Raw genomic sequence first — 22,315 nt, 5'->3', positions numbered from 1 at the left:
GGTCAATAAATTAGTTGGAAGTGAATTAGCCTATCCCTATTAGATAAGCAGTTCATAGGCCAATAATGGTAGTAGGTGAATTTTTTAACACCTATGTGGCATAAACCACCATGAAAACCTCAATATTTACTTCTGTGGCTCTCTGCCATAAACTGTCATCCATTGTTTTAATGTATACCAATTTAGGAAAGCTCTGTCTTATCCTGAATGTCACTAGTGATACTCTACATGTTATCTTGATGTTAATTGTCCTATCCTGTCTCCTGGTATAAGTACACACACACCCCATATAAAATAACAGCAGAAGAAAAAGATCCAGAATTAACCTTTGAAGAATTACTTAACTCTTCACTTGCTCTTCAGTTGCTATTATTTTATGGGCAAAGAATCGGCTTCAGTTTCAGACTCATCTGGAATTGAAGTTCATCTGGAAGCTTAACTTCCCTTCACAAAGGTTTTCTCATTTATGAAATAAGTGTGTTAACCTTTTTTCTTTGAAGTACCATTTTGCTGATGTGAGAAAATACATGTGAATGCTCTTTTTGAACTTCAGAATGAGCATCTAGTATTATGTTGTTCATCAATTATTATTTCATATTTGTTCTCTATTTGTTGATAGTGATGATGATATGTATCTCCATATTAACTTTATTTTGAGCATCTTATTGTTCACTGCTTAAGGTCACTTAATCTTAGGTGTATAATTGCATTCTGAATTGCAACTCCTCCATTAGTTTTTGTAACTGCTGAATTTAATAGGACATTGGGGAAGTGGATAGCACAGGCAAAAGGAAATTGGATTTTGAACTTTTTTATTATGACGACATCCATTTGATTGTGATCCAAATGATTAGCTAGTGAAGAAGAGCTACTGTTGTGACAACTTTAGGTGTGAAATAAAGTATATGCCATGGATTTGCTTACGAGGTTACTTTGTGGAAAAACATAGCCCCCAATACCAACATGCATCACCTATTGACTAAACTCAGTGTATATACAAACCACCACGGGCACCTAAGGATGCAACACTGTGTGGGACCCAGTGCCTGCCCCAGAGAAGCTAAAAGTCCAGGATCACCTCAGTAGTATGCTCTAAAGAGAAACATGCAAGTGACATTCTTTTTAAACAATTTTTAGTTATAGAAGAAAAGCACTTCTCACAGCTGGTGAATCACAGTGTCACCATAACCCCAATTTTTAAAACAAGAAAAACTGAGGACCACTAGACAGTAAGGAAGTAAGCTGGCACTTGAAGGATGCATGCTTCATTCAAGAACCCTACACATACTCATGTTTCCTCTGGTGTGCTTTATTGATTTGCAACATACAGTATGCAAGCGAACATTATAAAAACTTATTTTTTAAAGTGTGGAGTTGAGGGGCGCCTGGGTGGCTCAGGCAGTTGAGCTTCTGACTTCGGCTCAGGTCATGATCTCACGGTCTGTGAGTTCGAGCCCCGCATTGGGCTCTGTGCTGACAGCTCAGAGCCTGGAGCCTGCTTCAGATTCTGTGTCTCCCTCTCTCTGACCCTCCCCCATTCATGCTCTGTCTCTCTCTGTCTTAAAAATAAATAAACATTAAAAAAAAATTAAAAAATAAATAAAAAAATAAATAAAAGTGTGGAGTTGAAGACTGAGAAAAGAAATACCAATAAATTTGGCATCACAGCAGTGGGAAAGCTCATGTAAAAATGTTTTATAAGCTGTAAAGCCCTATAAAGATATAACACGTCACTTTATATTTTTTAATTGTGTTTTGTTTGAATTTATGTGTAGTGAGGGCATAACTAAGATCGGGATCCTTGTGCCAGAGTAAAAAAATGATATACATATAGGTATATAGACACAAATATATATATATATATATTTTTTTTAATTGTTCATGGGTATTTGACTTATCTGATAATATAACAGTGTTTGCTGACATGTTAATTAATAATTGCTGACATGTTAATTAATAAGTGGAAGTTGGTAGGTTAAGAGTATCAGTGAAGTAGACTTACTGAATAGTGTGGTTTGAGGTCTCATCTCTCCCCTTTAAAATGGTTACAGATTTGGCGAGAATGTCCAATTCAACATAAGGGTTTTAGAAGTACCCAACTAAATGGTGTAGAGTTTTTTCTAAGGCCATCATGGAGTTTAATTATATATTACATTAAATTAAATTAAATTAAATTAAATTAAAGCTGGCTCTTTCACTCTGCTGTTCTACCGACTGGCCTATGGTCTCCTATTTACTGACTTGTAAATGATCTCCTTGCCTGTGGCATTTTCCCATCCAAATGTTGCACAAATTCAAGACAAGGATGCTTGAGATTCCTTTCATGGCAATATCCTTAAAAAGCCAGCCTCCTGCAATTGTCTAAAATCAAAGTATCATCATGAAAGTCTCCTAGTGCTTTTATGAAGTCTGGAAAGATTTTTGAAGTTTAAAGTGGAAAGCAAAACAAGAATCCAAAGGTTCAACATCTGAGGTTTTGAGGTTAGTTTCTCTGGAATGTGAAAATCAGATTATTACCTCTCCCAATATTGCAATTCTAAAAATGAATGGCTTCTTAATTGAATGACTTCAAAGTGATATAGTACGTCTACCTAAAAGTATATAATTTATCAGTTGTCAATAACCAAGGTGCAATTTTTGTTGTATTAATGCCATCTTTACTGATAAAGTCTGATTAAGATCATTACTTTTCCACATATTTTCATCCATTTTATAAAAAGCGTCCCAAGGTTTTAAAGCCATTGGAGAAATGTTAGTAGGTAATGTGCTTGAGCTACCTATTCCCTGAATATGGAATACAAAGGAGAAACATGTTTATGTTTAATGAAAAAATGGTTACCAATGAGAAACATCTTTTTAATTTTTTAAGATAAATAAAATTAACTTTTATAGTGCAGCTGCAAAATTATTTCTTTTATATTCTAAGTGTAAACATTTAATTAGTGACAAGTGTTGGGCTTCAATAGTTATTAAAATCCAGAGTATGCTTGGTGATAATCACTGATCAAGTTGGCTTATTATACTGATAAGTAATGTCAGTGTACTCCTTTCATCTTTTCAGGAATTCTTATCAATCAGCATAGTATATTTTATAATGAAATTATCATATTTATTGTACAAATCTAACTTGACAAAATGTTGAGTATAACGTACAACCTAAATTAAGAGAACTATCATAATAGTACTTATTCTGAATTTTCAAACCTTAATAAATTTAGTTTGTAGTGAAATTTATGAAATAAGAAATTCATATATATACTTTTCAGGTAGATTTGCCATTTGATATCCAAGAACGTATTATTTGAATTGCATTATGCTTAATGTTAGAATTTAAAATTTTTATTAAGAAATTTTTCTTAAGTTTCCAAGATAACAAATTTAAATAAAATTAAATTAAAATGTTAGTACAAAACACCTATATGTTTAGCTATGAATTTTGAATTTAAAATATTAGAAATATAAATATTTTAACATCTTAATTTACTTATTGGTGTATGTAAGTTATGTATAATTCAGAGAGTTTACCTACTTAACTTCATAAAAATAATTTTTCTACATGTTTCTATTATAACATATTTCAAGTTATTATTAAAAGTTGACATATTTACATGTTGCCATTTTTGTTTGAAGCATATCTGATGATGTTTATAAAAATTAAAGTTAAAAAAATTTATAGTGGTGGGAAATGTAAAGTCAGTATGAAAATGATTTTGACACAAAACTCAGATATAGGCTAGTCAAGAAACAATGGATCAAAGATATTTATTGAGGGCTTGCGATTAATGAGGTATGCTCATTTCTGAAAATGTAAACTATGATGTAGGTCCTTTAAGGGCATTGCACTTTGGTTGATGTGATCAACAGCCCAGGGATGACAGTGCATAATGCAGAGTCATAATGCAGAGTCATAATGCAGGAAGGCAGTATCTATTGAGGTGCCACACTCAAAGCAAAGGAAGAAGAGAGTGTCATCAGGAAAAAGAATCATTTCCTTCATGAGGAGTTCCAAAAGCATTATGGTACAAAATAAATTCATTTAAAAAATATCTCCCATCAAATCTAACAGCCACATTTTAAATGTGGATTATTTCTAATACATTCACAATTTTTTCCTGATTTGTTCCCAGAATGCTCAGGCCCATTGGGAATCGAAGGTGGAATCATATCAAATCAGCAAATCACAGCTTCCTCTACCCACCGAGCTCTTTTTGGACTGCAGAAATGGTATCCCTACTATGCACGTCTCAATAAGAAGGGGCTTATAAATGCATGGACAGCTGCAGAAAATGACAGATGGCCATGGATTCAGGTAACACATGGGATGGGACAAGGTGACTGCCAAGGAATGACCAGAGTCATTTCAGAAAGAATACAAATCACAGCCCAAAGTGTGACTTTTCTTCATGGTAACAGAGGACAGGATGATTCAGCTGAGTCCAAATTGGCTATGAAATCTGAAACTGTGGGATATATGTACGTTGACTGTAAAGTGTATTGAGGGTTAACAATGTTGAAATTCTTGGGGTATAAATATTGCTATTTTTTTTTATGTGAGAGACAGCACATGCAGTGCTTGAAAGCCGGGGAGGGGCAGAGTGAGAGGGAGGGAGAGAATGTTAAGCCAGTTCCAGGCTCAGAGTGAAAGGAACTCTATTTCACCACTGTGAGATTATGACATGAGCCGAAATCAAGAGCTTAAACAGCTGAGCCACCCAGGCTCCCCTAGAAGGTTTCCACATAGGCCACATGTTAACATTTGGCCACAACTTTTGACACTTCAAGAAAATAAAAAATGCATGTTTTCTTTCTCTTAGAAGTGGTTTCACATGCACAGAACATATAATGTACAGAATAGATAACGCGAATACCAAAAATGTCTTCAGCACCCTCTTTCAATAGCTGAGGGTTTTTCAACTCATACTCTTCTATTTATTATCACCAGCCAGCTACTTTTTTAAACAGAAAAAAACATGATATACCAAGATCGTAAGTGATTTCCCTAAAATGGGATGGATGGTAATAATACCAACACATTGTATTTTATCCAGTTAAATGCTTTCTGAGGACTTACCTTAAGTAATATGTAAGTAAACTACACATTAGGAAGACAGAAAAGATGATTAAAGCATGATTTCTGTGAAAGATTATACCCCTGTTGGGGAGAGCACATTAATAACCTGTAACAAGTCATTGAGTGTGTGCTGAAGAGAAGGAATACCCAGTATACAGTGGGTTTAGTGGAAGAAATAATTATCATGAGAAAGCCTGTGGGAGAATAGCTTTTTAGGTGGGCCTTGGAAAATGCCTTTCAATGGAGACTAAAAGCCTACAGAGCAGCATGATCAAAGATGCTAAGTGAGAATCTGGGGAACATCATATAGAAAATCATGACTTGTGTATAAGTTGCTAGAGGAACATGTTCAAATTTAGCGAGTGAGGTAAGTGTGCCTTAGGATTCACACATACTAAAAAGTTTGGGGCTTTTTCCATGGAGCTATTACAGAATTTTGATTTAAGTAGTTGAATGATTTTGTTTACTATGTATTTGGAGTCAGAGGTAATTTTTAACATGGAAATCCATGATTTGACATTATTAGGTGCAATGTACAGGCATTGATTTACGGGAATTTAGTAGAATGAAAAGTTGATCTATGGCCAGGTAACATGATTTCCATACCTTAAAAACTGGGCCAAAATCCCCTTCAGATTTTTCCTTTGTTCAGGTTTCTTGTGAATTTTTACAATTAATTTATGGCTCCATGTGTTTACCAGATACTGTTTTGTTTGATGAATTTATTTTTGCATGCATTTGCAGAAATTGCTTCTTAGATTACACATGATTTTTCTGATCTGTAGCTACATGTGCAAAGAGAATTCCAGATAGTGGAAATGGCACATTTATACACTTTTGATCCCAAGCTAATGAATATACAATTAAGGTTTAAAATAGATGAGAACAAAAATGCCTATATTTTATTGTTAAAAATCGTTGCAGAGACCATTTTTTTAAAAATCAGCTTAGTTGCCTGTTATGAAATGCATTTGTGGGATTGTAGTCATGATAAAGCTTTAGAAATTAAAATTAATAGCAAAAATTGCACAACACTGTGAGACAATGTCACTAGATTGCATCTGGGTTTGGCAAATTATGTTTGAGAACTTCAGTCATTGCCATGTTTTAATAAACCACAATAACATCCTTTTGCAGTATTTTTACTGAGAAACACCTTATTAATGTTTCAGTCCTGACTTTTCACTTTATTTTGTCCCACTTTATTGCCTACCTTAACCTTACACATCATTCTGCCTTCCAAAGTACAAGTCAACTTTAAGTTCTCTTTATCCCACTAGTTATAAGTGAAAATAACCTCAATGGAATAGGACAGTGGTTGACTTTTAGAGAAATTTAGATTAAACATAACTTTATCAACTTAACTAAAATAATTAAATACCTCTTTTAAGGGGATAAAATTATTATTATTATTAGTTTGCTTTTAGTCTGAAGGTGATAATGAACTCTCACAGAAGAACAATACAGGCACATAAAAAGTCTTTTTAAAATATTTTTTAAGTTAAATTTTAGTTAACATATACTGTAGTATTGTTTCAAGAGTAGGATTTAGTGATTCCTAACTTACATATAACACCCAGTGCTCATCCCAACAAGCGCCCTCCTTAACACCCATCACACATTTAGCCCATTGTCCACCTAGCACCCCTCCAGCAACCCTCAGTTTGTTCTCTGTATTTAAGAGTTTCTTAAGGTTTGCCTCCCTCTCTGCTTTTCTTATTGTTCCATCCCTTCCCCTAGGGTCATCTGTTTTTTCTTAAATTCCACATATGAGTAAAATCATATGATATTTGTCTTTCTCTGACTGACTTATTTCACTTAACATACACTCTAGTTCCATCCACGTTGTTGCAAATGGCAAGATTTCATTGTTTATGATCACTAAGTAATATTCCATTGTGTATATATATGCCATCTCTTCTTTATCCATTAATCAGTTGATGGACATTTGGGCTCTTTCCATAATTTGGCTATTGTTGATGGTGCTGCTATAAACATGGGGTTCATGTGCCCATTTGGTAGAGACCTAGTAGTGCAATTGCTGTGTCATCAGTAATTCTAGTTTTAATTTTTTGAGGAACCTCCATACTGTTTTCCAGAGTGGCAGCACCAGTCTGCATTCCCACCAACAATGCAAAAGTGTTCCCCTTTCTCTGCATGCTCTCCAATATCTATTGTTTTCTGAGTTGATAATTTTAGCCATTCTGACAGGTGTGAAGTGTTATCTCATTGTGGGTTTGATTTCTGTTTCCCTGATGATGAGTGATGTTGAGCATTTTTTCATGTGATGTTAGCCATCTGCATGTCTTCTTTGGAAAAGTGTCTGTTCATGTCTTTTGCCCATTTCTTTACTGGATTCTTTGTGTGTTGGGTGTTGAATTGGGTAAGTTCTTTATAAATTTTGGATACTAACCCTTTATCCGATATGTCCTTCACAAATATCTTCTCCCATTCCATCGGTTGCTTTATAGTTTTGTTTGTTGATTGTTAACTTCGCTGTGCAGAAGCCTTTTATCTTGATTAAAGATAGATTGATTTTTTTTGCTTTTGATTCCCTTGCCTCGAGAGACATGTCTTGTAAGAAGTTACTACAACCAAGTTCAAAGAGGTTACTGCCTGTGTTCTCTTCTAGGATTTTGATGGTTTCCTGTCTTACACTTAGATCTTTATTCATTTTGAATTTATTTTTGTGTATTGTGTAAGAAAGTGACCAAGTTTCATTCTTCTGCATGTCGCTGACCAATTTTCCCAGCACCATTTGTTGAATAGACTGTTTTTCCATTGGATAGTCTTTCCTGCTTTGTTGAAGATTAGTTGGCCATACATTTGTGGGTCCATTTCTGGGTGCTTTATTCTGTCCCATTAATATATGTGTCTGTTTTTGTGCCAGTACCATATTGTCTTGATGATTATAGCTTTGTATAATACAGCTTGAAGTCTGGAATTGTGATGCCTCCAGCTACAGTTTTCTTTTTCAACATTACTTTGGCTATTCAGGGTCTTTTCTGGTTGCATACACATTGTAGAATTGTTTGTTCTAGCTCTGTGAAGAATGCTAGTGTTATTTTGATAGGGATTGCATTGAATGTGTAGATTGCTTCAGGTAGTATAGACATTTTAACCATATATGTTCTTCCAGTTCATGAACATGGAATGTTTTCCATTTCTTTGTGTCCTCTTCAATTTCTTTCATAAGTTTTCTATAGTTTTAAGCATACAGGTAATTTACATCTTTGGTTAGGTTTATTCCTAGATAATTTTTGGTTTTTGGTGCAATTGCAAATAGGATCAATTCTTCAATTTCTCTTTCTGCTGCTCCACTGCTGATGTATAGAAATGCAACCAATTTCTGTACATTGATTTTATATCCTGTGACTTTACTAAATTTTTCAATTCTAGCAGTTTTTTGATGGAGTTTTTTGAGTTTTCCACATAGAGTATTGTGTCATCTGCGAAGAGAGAAAGTTTGACTTCCTCCTTGCCAGTTTGTATGCCTTATAATTTTTTTGTTGTCTGATTGCTGAGGCTGGGACTTAGAGTACTATGTTGAAAAACAGTGGTGAGAGTGGACATTCCTGACCTTTGGGAAAAAGCTCTCAGTTTTTCCCCATTGAGGATGATATTAGCTATGGGTCTTTTGTAGATGGCCTTATGATCTTGAGGTATGTTCCTCATATCCCTACTTTCTTGATAATTTTTGTTAAGAAAGGATGCTATGTTTTGTCAGATGCTTTGCATCTGTTGAGAGGATCATATGGTTTTCATCCTTTCTTTTATTAATGTGCTGTACCACACTAATTGCTTTGTGAATATTGAACCAGCTCTGCAGCCCAAGAATATCCCCACTTGTTCATGATGCATGATTCTTTTAATGTGTTGTTGAATTTGATTTGCTAGTATCTTGTTGAAAATTTTTGCATCTTAGTTCATCATGGGTATTGGCCTGTAATTCTCCTTTTTAGTGGGGTCTTTTATGTTTTTTTAATCAAGGTAATGGTGGCTTTAGAATGATTTTGGAAACTTTCCTTTCATTTCCATTTTGTGGAACAGTTTGAGAAGAATAGGTATTAATACTTCTTTAAATGTCTGGTAGAATTCCCCTGGGAAGCCATCTGGCCTAGGACTTTTGTTTGTTGGGAGATCTTTGATTACTTCCAATTTCTTTTCTGGTTATGGATTTATTCATATTTTCTATTTCTTCCTTTCTCAGTTTTGGTGGTTTATGTGTTTTTAGGAATTTGTCCATTTCTTCCAGATTGCCCAGTTTGTGGGCATGTAACTTTTCCCTAGTATCCTCTTATAATTGCTTTTATTTCTGTGGTGTTGTTTATTTATTTTTATTTTTTTAACGTTTATTTTTTGAGAGACAGAGAGATGTAGAGCATGAGCAGAGGAGGTGCAGAAAGGAAGAGACACAGAATCTCTCTCTCTCTCTCTCTCTCTCTCTCTCAAAAATAAATAAACATTAAAAAAATTTTAATCTAGTTTGTCTGATATAAGTGTGGCTTTTTTGGCTTTTTTTTTTGACTTATGTTAGCATGAATAATGAGTCTCCATCCTCATTTTCAATCTGCTGGTGTCTTTAGATCTAAAATGACTCTCTTGTCAGCCCCATATAGATGGGTCTTCTTTTTTTTTTTTAATCAATTCTGATACCCTATGTCTTTTGATTGGAGCATTTAGTCCATTTACATTCAGAGTGATTATTGAAAGATATGAATTTAGTGCCATTGTTTTACCTGTAGCGTTGGTGTTTCTGGTGATGTTCTCTGGTCCTTTGTCGTCTTTGTTGATTTGGTCTTCTTTTTTATTCTTCACTCAGAGAATCCCCCTTAAAATTTCTTACAGGATTGGTTTAGTGGTCACAAACTTCTTTATTGTTTGTTTGTCTGGGAAAGTCTTTATCTCTCCTTCTATTCTGAATGACAGCCTTGCTGGATAAAGAATTCTTGCCTGCATATTTTCCCCTTCAGCACATTGAATATTTCTTGCCACACCCTTCTGGCCTGCCAAGTTTCAGTAGACAGGTCTGCTACTACTGTATGTGTCTGGCCTTCTGGGTTAAGGATCTTTTGTCCCTAGCTGCTTTCAGAATTCTCTCTTTATCTTTGTATTTTGCAAGTTTCACTATGATATGTTGTGGTATTGACCTGTTTTTGTTGATTTTGAGGGGAGTTCTCTGTGCCTCTTGGACTTGAATGTCTATTTCTTTCTATTTCCCCAGATAAGGGAAGTTCTCAGCTATAATTTGTTCAAATAAATCTGCCACCCTTTTTTTCCACTCTTGTTCTTCTGGGTCTCCTATGATACAGATATTGTTTTGTTTCATAGAATCACTTAGTTCGCTAAGTCTCCCCTCATGTAGTAATTTCCTTTCCCTCTTTTACTCAGCTTCATTATTTTCCATAATTTTATCTTCTATTTCACCTATTCTCTCCTCTCTTCTTCAATCCTCATTGTCATTGTATCCAGTTTGTTTTGGTTCTCAGTTACAGCATTTTTTATTTCATCCTAACTTATTCTTAGGTCTTTGATCTCTGCAGAAAGGGTTCACTGGTGTCTTCTATATCTTTTTTTCAAGCCCAGCTAGTAGTCTTATGACTGTTGTTCTAAATTCTTGTTCAGACATATTGCTTATATCTGTTTTGAGCAAGTCCCTGGCTATGATTTCTTCTTGACCTTTCTTTTGGGGAAAATTTCTCTGCATTGTCATTTAGGCTAAATTTCTGTCTTTTGTGTGTTTCAAAAGATTTTTATGTTTCCTGTACCTGAGAGTAATGCTATATTAAAAAGGGGTCATACATTGTCCCCTTTAATGCCATTAGGTCTGGTATTTCAGCAAATGTTTCTGATACTCTCTGCTGTTGCATTTTGATTGTTCTTTCCCAAACATCAGTCCTCTGCAGCACCCCTCTTTGCTTGCAGTGGGGGGTGTTTGCTTTGTTAGATGTGCTTTGATTTGTTTGTTAGGGTAACCCTGGAAAAAAAGGGGATAAAAGCCTGATTCCCACCCCCCCCAAAAAAAAAACAAACAGAAAAGGAAAAGGAATGAAAAAAACAAAAGAGAGAATCAAAAACTGTAAGGCTAATTCCAAAGAAAAGGGAAGAGAAAGAAAGAAAGAAAGAAAGAAAGAAAGAAAGAAAGAAAGAAAGATTAAGCCTTATCTGAGAGAGAGAGAGAGAGAGAGAGAAAGGAAATTCAAGAAACAAAGAAGAAAGTATAAGCCTGATTCCAGAAGAAGAAGAAGAAGAAGAAGAAGAAGAAGAAGAGGAGGAGGAGGAAGAAGAAGGAGGAGGAGGAAGAGGAGGAGGAGCAGGGGTTGGGGGGAGAAGGAGAAGGAAGAAAGAAGGAAGAAGAAGAAGAGAGAAAAGTAAGCCTGGTCTGTTTCCATGAGAACTGTGGGTGTCGTTTTCAAGCACTCGATTTTCAGTGTGCTTGGTGCATGGAGGATGCTGGCTATGCTGGTCTTGAGGAGAGGCCCAGTGCACAGTCTCACAGTCAGTCTCACCCCAGTAAATAAGCGGTTGCCACACACAGGGGGATCATTGTTTGGTGTAACTGGGTCCCACCTCCACAGCGGCCACAGTGCTGCTTTCTGGAGTCCCACCATGTTGGTCTTGAGGGGAAAATGGTGCCACCGCAATCTCTTGTCCCCAGACGAGAGACCTCACCCCATCCTGTTCATGCAGCCCTCACAGAATACTGAGGGCAGTCAGTTCTCCCTTTGTGGATTTTCTTTTGGCATGTGGCTGGGATTCAAAACTTGAAGTCTTAAAGGACCCAGCACAACAGGGACCTACCCTCTCCTCTGAAACAGAGCCTCTCCATGCTGTGTCTTAGGTCCTTTGTCCCAGAACAGTCCCACACCTGTGCAGTGTGCAGAATCTGTGGTGTAGCACTGATAAAAGCAGCAACAAAGCTATATTTCCTCTGGATGCCTCTGTCCCCTGCTGCTGAAAAGCCTCTTGCTGGTGCCTGCAGGGTTTTTGTCCTTGGGGAGGCAATATACTCTCTTTCAAAAGTACTCTAGGAAGGGGAATGTCCTCTCTCAATGTGCCCCAGAGATCTCTACACCACACTATGCCCTCTGGGACCACCTTCCCTCTCCCCAGGAGTGTGTGCTCCAGCTCCACTGTGGAGAAAGTTGCACATTTCCAAAACCTCAGAATTGGAACTCCAAATGCTATTTGCAAAAATATCTGAGACACTCAATACTTCTCACTCCCCTGTCTGTGGTCTAGAGAGGTTTTCCTCTTGTACAAAACCTATGCTACCCTCAACCCCTTTTTCTCTCCCTTTTGTCTGTCCACAAAAAGGGTTCCCTCCCCTCTGTGGCACTGCCGTTTTCTCTCCCCCAATTCACTTCCACGCACCTCACAACCACCACGCTGTCTCCCTCCAACCTTGGAGACCCTTCTCCCGGTCCTCAGAACTATTTCCTGGGTTTTCCAACTGATCTGACCTCAATACAGCTGTTTGAGGGACGAGGAAATTAGCCAAAAAGTCTTATAGTAAGGAAGCCAAAAAAGCCCAAAAAGGCTTTTATATCAGATGAAACAGTCTTGTGTATAATGGGAAAACTGAAAACTCACAACTTTCATTTAAGAAATGTTTTGAGATTACATTCAGAGTTATTATGTTATTGTATTCTTTAATAACATCTTATTTCCTAAGTTATTTTTTAAAAGAAAAAGTGTATCCCTTTCTTAAAGGAAAATCATATCTAAGAGACTCTGGGAAGTCTACTCATGTACGTGTACCAGATTTTCTGTTTGAACATTATTAACTTCCCTTGTCACTTCATTCTTTTGTTTATACTCAGTACTTCAAATGAAACATTTGAGTACTTTGCTTAAACTCACTTATAATGAGCACAGTATCCCCCTAATCTTTCAGGTGTATGACACACTTACACTAATTAGTATTCAATTCCATTTTCTTCCGTGTCTTGGTGAAATAAAAACTGAAATTGCCATTTTTTTTTGAAATTGCCATTTTAAATTTACACACTCAGTGGGCAATTATTGAGAGCTCCACAATGTTTATAATTGCTTTTGGATTTAAAGGGTTAGTGCAGTAAATACAGTTAAACAAAACTTTTTCTCCCCGTTTTTGTTTTTCTGATCTTATATTCCTTACCTATATATTTTTCCAACTAATAAATAACCACCACATTAAATACTGACTACTTCTTTAACATCTTGGAATGTCAGTTTTTCTTTCTGACTAATGTATTTGAAATAGCAACTTTGCACAATTATGGAAATATGTCTTATCATATAGGTAATCATTTAAAAATGTATAAGTTTATTTAATTCTTCTGGGCACTTTGTTAACTGATGAAGGCCTCTGAAAATGACCATTTTATTTATTTTTAAAGATAATTATTTTATATTCATTATTTTTATTTTATAGATACATGCGGTAAAATATATTTTTTTTAATTTCTGCGGTGATTTTGTTTCATGTATATACATTCTTTCTAGATTGCATGTACATTATATTTTCATCTAGTCATTTATTCATCCAAGCAGCAACATTTACTAAATGAATGTCTACTCTGTAGTCTCTGTTCTATTAGGCACTAGAAGGAAGACAGCAGTGGCCTTCAAGATGTTCTGAATCTAGGATATAGAAGAGTGAGCAACGTAGACATAACAAGATATTATATATACCCTGGTCTTACATCATCTGCTAACCATTTCATTTGAACAGTAATATTTTATTATATTCAGCCTATTCTAATAAAACTTTTGTTAAATGGAAAAACTAATTTAGCATAGCATTTACGGAATATGAGAAGAGGAATTGCCATTACACTAGGTATTACATAGCTATATTATTACATACTGCTCTGTGTGATGGGTATACCAAAGCAAAGCCATGACTTTCCTTTGAGACTTAATCTGTCAGTAGTTGTGTCAGTACAAGTATTTTACCACTGAGAAAAATAGGTTTGGATCTTTCCCTTTTAAGTAATTCATGACTCTTAGAAAATGTGAATATAACCTTAATATGTTTCCTCTCTATATGTCACAAAGTTTGTGTGTGTGGTGGGGGTGAGAGAGAGTTACTTCTCAAACTTCAATATGCACAGGAATTGTTTGAGTCACTGGGTAAAAATAGAAGCTTCTGGATTGCCTCTCACAACTGCAGCAGGTCATTCTCAGGCCACACTGAAAAAACATGTCTCATCAGCTCATAAAGCCTAGATTTGTCCTGCCCCAGATACATTAATAAATAAATAAAATAACACTTTTGTTTGATGATCTGGGCACTTTGTTTTTTGGAACTGCAAGTAGTGATAACTGCATGAGTAGGAAAGGAAAGAATAGTGAAGGAAAATGAGGAGGGATAGCAGGAAATATGTGACCCACAAAAGGTCTCCTAGCTGGATGGAGGCAGAACCACGTTAGATATCCTAGCCAGAAGTGCACCCAGCTTTAGCAGCAACTCATAAAAAGCATTATCCATTAGTCATAAGGATTTTATGTCTTTATTAGTCATAAAGAATTTTCATCAATTACCGTCCCTAAATGGCTATAGATTCTTTGTTGTTAGAAAATTTAAAATATCCCAAAGCAAGACCATCTGAGTTTTGCATTTCAAACCAAATAATAGTTAATCTGAAATACACGGACCCCAGTCAGATTTATGTGAGCACAAGTTGTGTTACAGATTTACATTTCTGGAGTAGACATTCTGTGTCTTTTTTTAACTTTGTGAACAGTGGGATTTAAAATGCCGCAAAAAAAAGCAGAGTAATCATCTATTTCATTTCAAAAGCCTGTATATAATGTGTGTGAAAACTCTTTTGGTACTTATAGACAGCTGGAGCTCCTTGAGGCATAAAAATCATTTTTAAAAACATAGGTTTTAAGAAGTAGATTTTCCTTTTATTTTCAGGTTGTTTCCTAGTTACAGAACCTGGATTACATTGACTCTAACCCATCTTCACTAGTTCCTACATGTTTTAGCCTATTTTTTCTCCCTAAAAAAGCTACCTTCTTAGATACACTGCTTTCATACTAAACACCTCTCTAAGGCTAATTACATCTAAACATTAATATACTACTCCTTCCAGTGATCTCTTTCTATAAACAGTCATCCTAAATGAAAATTTACTTTTTTCCTTTGTTTATTGGAGCTAAGCTTCATCCACAGCTGTGTGTGTCTTTTAAGTTACTTTTTTTTTATTTTTAAAAACAAACAGATACTTAGCATTAAGTAAAAATGACTTGATACATCCATACTGAAAAATAATGTTTACTCTGTTTGGTCATATATGACATTTATGCTAGTACTAATGCACACTTCTTGCTGATGAACTTTAAAGGATGCGTGTTGGATCTTAAGTCAAGATTCTAGGAGTTCTGGAATATATGATTAACCATATAGCCAATTTTCTCTAATTTAAAAGGAGCTACATCTGGAATCTCTGCTCTAAGCTGCTTCCTCTCTGACTTTGCAGCACCCAGGGCCTCACTGACCCGGATTTCTTGCTGTTCCTCATGTGTATCTGGCTGTTTTCTGCTGCCGTACTTAGGCCCATACATTTCCTGTTTCATCTGTTGACCAGCTACCAGTCTTCTTTGGATTCACATCCTTAATTCCATTCTGTATAAAGTAATTCCTGGAATTTCTCCTTTTTATCTCCAAAGATAGAAGTGATCACACTGTTCTTTTTTTCCACCCTGCCCACTATATGTTTCCGTCACTAGCAGCTAACATTCTTTATGGTCACTGTTTACCTTTCTCTCTCCTCCTATACTGTAAGTCACTTAAAAGTAAGAATTACACCTGGTACCTGGGTGGCTCAGTTGGTTCAGCGTCCAACTTGAACTCATGTCACAGTGTCACGGTTCAAGGGTTCGAGCCCCACATCAGGCTCTGTGCTGACAGCTTCAGTTTCTGTGACATCTCTCTGCCCCCTCGACTGCTCATGCTCTGTCTCTCTCTGTCTGAAAATAAGTAAAATATAAAAAAATTTCTTAAAAGAGTAGGAATTATACCTGATTAGGTCTATTTCCATAGCACCTTGAATAGTAATTAAAAAAAAAACTGTTAAATAGATGCAGATAATTGACTGATAGAAGAATAAAGAATGTTGAGCAAAATAGACGGAAGACAATGTTTATTTTCACATGGTAATTATACTGCTCTGAGTGGTACTAGGATTGTCCAGACAAGTCAGTTCACCTTCTATGTTCAGATGTTATAAATGGTCACTTGAACCGTGTCATCTTAGCACACTTCCTTTGGTGCCATATGAGATACATTTATCCACACTGTAGGTAATGCCTCACCCATCTGGGCGACACAGGAACCAGAATTTCTGTAAAGCCCGATGACCCATACCTTCCTCTGTAATCACTGCAAACCCCCTTTATAAGCAACATCAGACAGACATGGGTAATATTTGTAAGGTGTTCTCCGGAAACAATTAAGGCTGCTAACTAAGCCTTTAATGCCAAACACCAAAATTTTCATCTTCTCCTACCCTATTTAAGTTTTTCCTGAAAAATGCAAAATATTAACTGTTTGTTTTAGCTTCTTGCACATTTTTTATAAATTTGTGATCATGTTCACACAAAAATTTGAAACTTTAGAGAGTAACTGTTGTTAAAGTAACCATATCTTCTCTTTCTAAGATGAATTTGCCCTAGGCAAAAAAAAAAACGGTTTTAAAATACTAGTATCACTCTAGCTTATGTAATTTGTAATTTTTATTTACCCGCAAGAAATGTCAAAAACATACAAACTTAAGCCTTCTTACTATTATTCATAAAATATAGAATGTATAGAGTTATAGGAAATTGTATTAATGCATTTTTTTAGCATCTGTTGGACTCTGAGTAGATAATTCAGTGAACCACCCCTACATAAAAGACTGTTTCATTGAATTTGCTGCACATTTTTAGCCATGCAGAAAACATGTCCAGCTTAACTTTTGTACTTACAAAGGTTAAGATTTTAAGTGCCTTGTAGTTCCCTCAGTTCCCATTATCTTGTGACCATTACCACAGTGATTTTATAGTTTTTGATACTGTTGAAAGTGAAATAGAGATAATCTGAATTAATTGAAAATAACGACTTGCTATTGTCATGAAAAAAATAGAACACTCAAAGTTTAGAATCTCTGGTTTTACAATTTAACTTGATCACATTGATGGCAAACTTACTCTGGTTCCCTCTTCATACCTCCCCACATGACCATCTAGCCTGCCTCTGGGCTGTCTCTTCCCATTTCTGACACTTAGGACAGAAGAAGGGTAATACTCTGACTTCCACTCAACTTTCAGAGTTTCTTACTGTAGCTTTTCTCTTATATTGCTTGACATGCTCCTCACTATTCCTGTGATTGTGAATCCATCTTAACCAAAGGTGTTAAACCTGCCTATGGGAAATGCTGTTTATGAATTAGAATCAGCCACGGCCTCAATGTAACAATTGTTCCTCAGAGGGCAAGGGCAGAGAGGGTCTGCAGGAAGCCTGTCCTGAGTCCTGAGAGGTGAGAAATGCAGAGAAGCAGGGGGAAAAGTAAGAGTTTGAGCTAAAGCTGTGATTGTCTCTTCATGTTTATCTACTGGGAACCGGTGGAATTACTGTTTGGATTGGGCTGAAGGAATCCCTTATTTTCACTGTAGACACTGAACAAATTTGTTCTGCCCCAACGCCTCACTGAAAAACCCCCTTGTTTGGAAAATGTGACCAAGTACCGAGCCACCTAACCTGATTCTGAAAGCTTTATTTTCTTGAGACAGTAATTAATTTGGAACCATTTCGGTTTGGGGGACGTTGTTGTTTAAAACTAACTGAATGTGGTTAGACCTAAGTGCAGAAAAAAGTCACTGCATTCACCTATACTTAGGTTACAAGTGAGTCTCATTAGCCATAGTATCTTGTATTAGCTTCAAGTTAATCTCACAATTAGCACTGTGTGCTGTTACAGTTGCTTTACATATATTGACTATGTATTTCCAGGTAACTGATATTGTCTTATCCCCATTATTCAGATGGGGAAATCTAGGCACAGAAAGGGAAGTTGTCCAAATTTACTGAAATAGTAAGTTGCATGGTTGGGATGTAAACACGGGCAGCTTGTGTGAGGCCAGCGCTAAACCATTCATATCCTCTGTACTATCCTTTCTTTGACAACTCTTGGAAGTTCTCTTTTCCTTTTTTTTGAAGAAGGGATGGGCACTGCTAGTGGGCATGGGGGAGTCTAGCATTTTCTTAAGGCCTTATAAAATAATTGTTGTATCCTACAAAATTTATATTTGCCCAGAAGCAAGCAAACACCTCTAGCCTGGGGCAGTAGTTGTCAAAATCCAACTACATAAAAATTACCTGGAGAGCTGTTTAACATGGTCCTCATCCTTAGACTGTCTAAATCAGTAGATCAGAGTTGGGACCTAGGGCACTACATAGTGAGCAGACACCCCAGGTGGATTCTGGTATTGTCGATCCTGAGAAAAAAGGAGTAATCACAATCTAGTGTGAGAGACATACCCTCTCTTATATGTGCCCTTTCACTCTTAGAAACAACTGAAATAAATTCAAATATCAGGGAACAGTATATTGTTCTTCAAAGCGAGACATCGATGTGAAACATTTTAAAATACTGAATGGCATCAAGACATCACAAATCCAAGACCAGACCACCTAAACTGCTTTGGTGATATTTTATTATTAACTCGTCTATATCAGTGTATGCCATGAGTAGAATCCCCATTCTTCCATGAACTAGATATAGTAATGCTTAATTGTTTTCAAAGGATTTTTGTCTGTAACATGAAGCCTTCAATAATTAAGTCATAATTAAATAGTAAAAGGATTATAAAAATATCCACATCCTGTAAGATGAGGCTTTAAATGATTTATTATTAAATCCTCAGCTGGGTCTTAGGAGTCTTTAAGGAAGAAATATTTATTTTCCATGCAACCAGAATATAATGAAAACATCAAAAATCCATTTACATTTTAATTATTAAAAGTGAATTTAGCATATTCACCGTTTTTGAGGATGATGTTAAGGAAGTTGTTCCAGACAGAGAGAACAGAATGAATAAAATCACAAGGGAACTGGAGGGAACACAAGGTCCAGCAGGGACCAGTCTTTACTGAAGAGATGGGTCTACGTAGGGGGAATAGGAGGGTAAAAGTCTGCAAAAGTAAAGAGACACCAAAATGTGAAAATACATTAGTGTCAAACGAGGTGGCACTTGATGGTTATTGAAAGGTTTTCAGCAGGGTATTGACACTGTCAGAACTAGAGTTCAGTAAGATGAGCTGTCAGTAGGATGTGTTGTGAGTACCCAACACAACGCTGAGTAGTTAGGAGACAGTAAAGTTTCATCAAGTGAACATTGTGCTGAATGCAGAGGCAAGCCTAGAAGCAGGCACACCACTTAGGAGGCTTTTATAGCTAACTGCCCAAGGAGAACCTGAATTACACTGGCAGATGTTGAAATAAAAATAAGAGATTAAATTGTAAGAGGGCTTGAGGGCGCAGCACTGACAATTGATTGAATTGTGTGTTAGGGGAGAGGAGGAAGAACAAAAAAAGAAATATTAAATTCCAAAGTTTTGAGCTTGAGTGAGATTTTGGTACCATTTATAGAAATATAGAGGTCAGGAAAAGGAGTTGGTATGGTTGGAAAATGCTGAATATATTTTGGGTCTGTTTTTTTTTTTTTTTTTTTTTTGAGAGTAAGAGGAAAGAGAGAGAGAGCAAAAGCAGGGGGGAGAGACACACACAGAGAGAGAAAGAGAGAGAGAGAGAGAGAGAGAGAGAGAGAGAATCCCAAGCAAGCTCCACATTCAGCAGGGAGCCCCATGTGGGGCTCAATCCCATGACCCTGGGATCGTGACCTGAGCTGAAATCAAGAATCAGATGCTCAACCAACTGAGCCACCCAGGTGTCACCTCTATTTTGGGTTTTAATGTTTGATTTACTTGGAGAAAATACTAATTGTGTCCAGCATGAAGTTGAAAGCGCGTTAGTTTGCTGCTCTCTACAGACATTGGAAGTAGATTTAGTGGGCATCACTGACATGTGACATTTCTTATTGCTATTGACCATTTGTGAGTCATGTGACCACACCTAGTGGAATCAGAGGTAAGGTAGTATCCACTTAGAGTTGAAATAGCTATTTGAGGGGACAGATGGGGACTGTAAAATGAAGTACTTCCCACAAATGGTGAAACTTCTGTTTCTTCTAATTCCATCTCCATCAAAAGAGTTTATAAGACAGTAGCTCACCCAAGAGCACCATTGTGCAGCACCCTTGGGAAAAAAAGAACTGAACTTTGAGCTTCTGAATAAGTGTAGCCATTCTATATTAACACCTTTTCAGGGCATTCATTTTCATACCATAAGTCAGTTCCATTTTCTCCATGTATTTCTTTTTAATGTTGTTATTGCTGTGGCTGCTGCTGTTTTCCCGAGAATTGATATAGTTAATTAAAATAGTAGCTATTTCAGTCTAACGTTGGTGTACTTAGTATAGATTGTTTTATTTTGTTGTGATTTTTGCTTCTTAAAGAAACGATAAAGATCTCATTTTTTCCGCAAATGGGCTCTCAAATTTCTTGTATCTATTATATATTCAATGCTTCAGTAGTTTTGAAGTATTTGTCCTGAGTTCATAATACATAGTCTATATTTTCATTTCTCAGATTTAAAAAACTATGTTAAACCCAGTTCTCCTTAGTTTATTACTATCATTAGTGCTGTTAAGAGATACAATGCTGAATTTCAGATATAGATGTCAATTTTTCTATCTTAGTTTTCCTAGCAGGAGCCCAACCTAAACCAGTATTTTTACATGACAGCAGCTTTCAAGATGCTCTTAAACTGAAATGTGATTATCTTGAAAAAAAAAAAAACAAATAAGACATTTTAATATTACCAGTGGATCTTAGCTTTCCTTTTCTTAAGAGCATTAACCCAGATTTGGACAGATGTATATAAATGTTGAAAGAAGACCACATTATCTAATATTTTTTTCAGAATGTTTTCCTTACTTTCAGATCTGTTGTAGATAAACTAGTATTTATTGGGCAGCTACTCTTTTCAGAGAGCTATTTGGGCAATCAATAAGTTTTGTGTGCTCATGTAGAGGTTACTTAAGTAGATAAAACATTTTAAAATTATGTGGAAATTTCTACTTCATTGGATGGACATTTGAGAAGGGAAGAGCTGTTGTTTTAATTCAGTGAACAACTGAACCTGTAACTATGTGCTTGGGAAGAGCGGAGAATTTACCGTGTGAGTTCCAGCCACATGGGACTTTTTTGAAGGGTAGTCTGTTCAGCTTTCACAGACTTAGAGAAAAACATCTTCTAAAGTGACCCCCAGCTCCATGTAAATTAATACATTCATTCACTTAGTATATTCATTGAGTATTTTCCATGTGCCAACTGCTATTCTAGATGCTCCCTTCTCCAGGAAGCTTTCTTTAACTCCACCCCTCACCTCAGACTAAATGTGGTTCTTCTATATGTTCTTACAACATTTTGTTCTTTTCTTACCTAGCACTTGTCACAGCTTATAACTAAAGACTTTATAGGAGATCCTTTTTTAGTGGGTAAGCTGCATGAGCCTGGGGCACTCACTACCTGTTGGTTCAGTTGTATTCTCACCAGTCCTCATGACTAAATCTTTAATAAATGAAAATAGATTTGTGATTTGTTGTCATAATCAATATCCTGAATAAAAGTTCTGTTTTCTTTTTTAAAAGCTTTTATTACTTAAGTATGGTTGACCTACCGTGCAGTAGTAGGTTTAGATGCACAGCATTGTGATTTGAACAGTTCCATGCATTACACAGTGTTCACCATGAAAAGGGTGGCCACCGTCTGTCACCATATGACATTATTACAATATTACTGACTACATTCGCTGTACTTTTTATCTCCATGACTTATTTATTTTATAACTGGAAGTTTGTGCCTCTTAATCTCCTTCATCTATTTTACCCATTCCCTTACCCACTCCCCTCTAGTAACTGTCAGTTTGTTTTCTGTATGTATGAATCTGATTTTATTTATTTATTTATTTGTTTGTTTTTTCAGATATCATCTATGAGTGAAATTATATGGTGTTTGTCTTTCTCTGACTGACTTATCACTTGGCATAATACCCTCTAGGTCCATCAATGTTGTTGCAAATGACAAGATCTCATTCTTTTTTTGGCCAAGTAGTATTCCATTGTATTTGTATACCACACCTCCTTTAT

The 22,315-nt window shown here is 36.1% G+C and overlaps 1 protein-coding gene across 1 annotated transcript in view; it reads left to right on the top strand.

The window, feature by feature from the left end:
• The window catches only part of EDIL3 (EGF like repeats and discoidin domains 3), a 283,403-nt gene that overhangs the window by 137,920 nt on the left and 123,168 nt on the right, over window positions 1–22,315 (top strand). Inside the window, exon 6 of the mRNA XM_049648892.1 lies at window positions 4,128–4,309. Within this exon, the coding sequence (XP_049504849.1) occupies window positions 4,128–4,309 (182 nt within the window). The remainder of the gene's footprint in view (window positions 1–4,127; window positions 4,310–22,315) is intronic.

The sequence above is a fragment of the Panthera uncia genome (assembly GCF_023721935.1).
Source record: "Panthera uncia isolate 11264 chromosome A1 unlocalized genomic scaffold, Puncia_PCG_1.0 HiC_scaffold_17, whole genome shotgun sequence".
NCBI classification, from domain to species: domain Eukaryota; kingdom Metazoa; phylum Chordata; class Mammalia; order Carnivora; family Felidae; genus Panthera; species Panthera uncia.
Note: the sequence above shows the minus strand (reverse complement) of the source record. Positions and strands in the feature narration are given on the sequence as shown.